This window comes from Austrofundulus limnaeus, unplaced genomic scaffold (genome assembly GCF_001266775.1).
Source record: "Austrofundulus limnaeus strain Quisiro unplaced genomic scaffold, Austrofundulus_limnaeus-1.0 Scaffold173, whole genome shotgun sequence".
NCBI classification, from domain to species: Eukaryota; Metazoa; Chordata; class Actinopteri; order Cyprinodontiformes; family Rivulidae; genus Austrofundulus; species Austrofundulus limnaeus.
In genome coordinates, this window is record NW_013952575.1 from 735295 (window position 1) to 738246 (window position 2952).

Here is a 2952-nt window from a genome sequence, read left to right on the forward strand (position 1 = left end):
TGTACAGTACATGAGCATGGTGCAGGTGTTTTCTGTTTAAATGTCTTGTATTTTTTTATTTTACTTATAAATATGATTTGCAGTATTGTTGATTATATTTATGTTTGCAAGGACCTCCTCAAAAACAAGATGGTACGTCTCAACGAACTATCCTCGAAATAAAATAAAAATATTAACAAATATTTTGCTAGCAGACATAGGCAATTACTTGATTGCCCACTTTCATGGCAGCGAGAGGTAAAACATGTAGATTCAACCCTGTGTTTTCACCATGTTTTCATATATTTCGTCTTCACCGCATGTGTGCAAATTTACACAGTGTTAATGTTGTTAATTGCTTCTAGAACTAGTGTCTGTTTCCTTTATTACAGAAGAAATGTGATCTCTGAAAAACGTCAACAACTCTCGTGTGCGACCTGAAATCACTTTTCATACTTATTTACTTCAGCTGCTGACACTTTCAGCCAATCAGAGTGTTACTCTTCCTACGACAGGACTGACTAGTGACCATTGAGAGACGTTACCTAAGAAGATTACAGCTAATTCCCTGCATGCTCCCCGCATTTACTTCTAATTTAAATGGATTATTTCTTGGATATATATCTTTTTGGTTTTCAGGTCATGAGAATTTGCTGCTTCAGTGTTTGCTTTGCAGAGAAATCAATACTTTTTTGAGAAGCTAAAAATACCAGCTAGCCCACCGGTTGGCTTTGAAAACAGATGGAGGCGATGAGAGACTTAAGAGGCTTCACGGTGTGATCTATTTGTTTTGTTTTTTTCCTGTGTTTTGTTTCCGGTCCACAAGGCTCAGCAGTTCGGCACCGGGCCAGACAGCCGCTTTTTTAGGGATGAGATTCGTCAGCTCGAGGCCCAGCTGGAGCAAAGGGAGAAGGAGTTGGCCCTGCTAAGGAAAGACATGGGCAAGGAGAAGAAAAGCAATGAAGAGGTAGGAGTGTGCCACCTACAGTACTCCCACTTTTTAAAGGACTTCATGGGTTCAGGTTGAGTGTTTGGGTGTTAGTTTACACACATTTTTCATAGTGAGCCATCATTTTGACTGGGTTGTAGGAAATCAAATACTTTTTACCATTTAAGACACATAAATCAATCTGTACCTTTTTATATACAGTTATGTTTTATGTGTTTTCAGGCTCGTCTCTCTTTATTAAAACGAAACTACCAAAAAATGAGATTGTTTATTTACTTGCAACTGAGCAAACTTATAAAATCAGTAAATCAAGTAATTGCTTCTTCCACTGTATATTACATTACAGCATACTTAAGTATAACAATATTAAATATTAAAGAAAAATTGTATTTGAATATGTATATGTAAACAATTATTATTATTATTATTACAAAATCTGTTTCTTCACTAATGTCAGCCAGTTTGTTTACTTTAAGCTTCCACATTTCTGTACGTAATCAATTGGAAAACAATTAGCTTGTATGTTTTTCTCGTTGATATGCTTTGTGCCTTTTGTTCTTTGTTTCGTTTTCCCAGCTGATTGGACGGTTGGAAGAGGCCGAGGACGAGGCGAAGAAGCTGAAAAGAGAGGTACCAAACTTCACATCTGTTTCACTACATTCTTTGTCTATTCTCCCCTAACACCTTATTTTCAAGTAGTTTTACAAGCTTTTCCTTTAGTTTGTTTATTCTCTTTTATCTATGTTTGTTCCACTGGATAGTTGAAAAAACTGAAGAAGGAGGTAAGATACATATAGGAAGTGTAGTGAAGTTAAAATAGGTTTGATTTAGGAGAATTGTTTGCTCTTTTTTTTCTAAGAATAAGTATAATTAAATCTGTAGACATTTTCTACTTTGTTATAGCTGTAGTATTATTGTGTATTTTGCCTCTTTTTTGAGTTCATAAAGGAAAAGTAAGTAATAAAGCCTGAAAAAAATATTACAGGTGAAGGAGATGCAGTTCCTGGTATTTCTGCCGACATTCATTCATTTTCCGTTTTGTCTTTTACCTCTGTGATTCTTTTCTCTAAACCTGAGCTAAATCTGACAACTTGAACCACAAAGTCACACAGCTGAAAAACCTAAGAGTGTAAAAGGCTCACATTTCTGAAGCTTCTTTAAACATACTTTATTTATGTATAATCACAGGAATGTGCATTTTGGCTTTTTTTTTTCTTCCTGAAATTGATTCCATTCTTCCTGCACCACATCAGAACGAGCAGCTCCAGCAAGATGTCAGCTTCTATCGCAGTGAGCTGGACCAAAGAGAGCCTCTCTCGTCCAGAGATGAGAACGCAGAGACTCAGAGGAAGCTCAGCGCTGCCAACCGTCAGCTATACCAGTGCCTGGAAGACCTTCAGGTGACTAAGCTAATCATTTATAAGTCCTTCCTGTTGAGCCACGCTTTAGAACTGAAGTCATATGAACAATTAAGGTCCTCAGAGAAAATTATTAATATGTCCACTGCCAAAAACAGGGAAGATCAAGGTTGTTTTCACTTAATAATTGCATGTTTTACAGCTTCTTTTTATGACTCTTATCAGCTTTTATTACCTGCTCTTTCCACCGTTGATTTGCAGCATGCGTTCATTTTATAGGTATGCATATAAATTACTGTATTGCTCTGCGTCCAACAGCGAGCCGAGGATGAAAACGCGCATCTGAAGACACAGAATGAGCAGATGCAGAAGAGTCTGGAGGAGTCTGTGAAGGAGATGGAGAAGATGACAGATGAGTACAACAAGATGAAGATCATTGTGCATCAAACTGACACAGTTGTGGACCAGCTCAGGAAGGAGAGGGATCATGCAAATCTTCAAGTAAAGATTGCTCTCACACCCAGCTGCCTTTGTTTTAGTCAATATTATTATTTCATCCAAAATTTGTGGGTGGTTTGAGCTGAACAGTCATCATTCCTTTCTAATGCTATTAAATTGTGAGAGGGATGTCAAAAAACATCCATCCATCCATCCATTTTCTTCCGC

General features: G+C 37.3%; 1 protein-coding gene across 2 annotated transcripts in view; it reads left to right on the forward strand.

The window, feature by feature from the left end:
• The window catches only part of cep290 (centrosomal protein 290), a gene marked incomplete in the record, with an annotated part of 103571 nt that overhangs the window by 13185 nt on the left and 87434 nt on the right, over positions 1-2952 (forward strand). For both annotated transcript variants that reach the window (XM_014017619.1, XM_014017618.1), the window contains 5 exon segments: positions 806-946; positions 1505-1558; positions 1690-1710; positions 2182-2328; positions 2605-2787. In XM_014017619.1, coding sequence (XP_013873073.1) covers positions 806-946; positions 1505-1558; positions 1690-1710; positions 2182-2328; positions 2605-2787 — 546 coding nt within the window.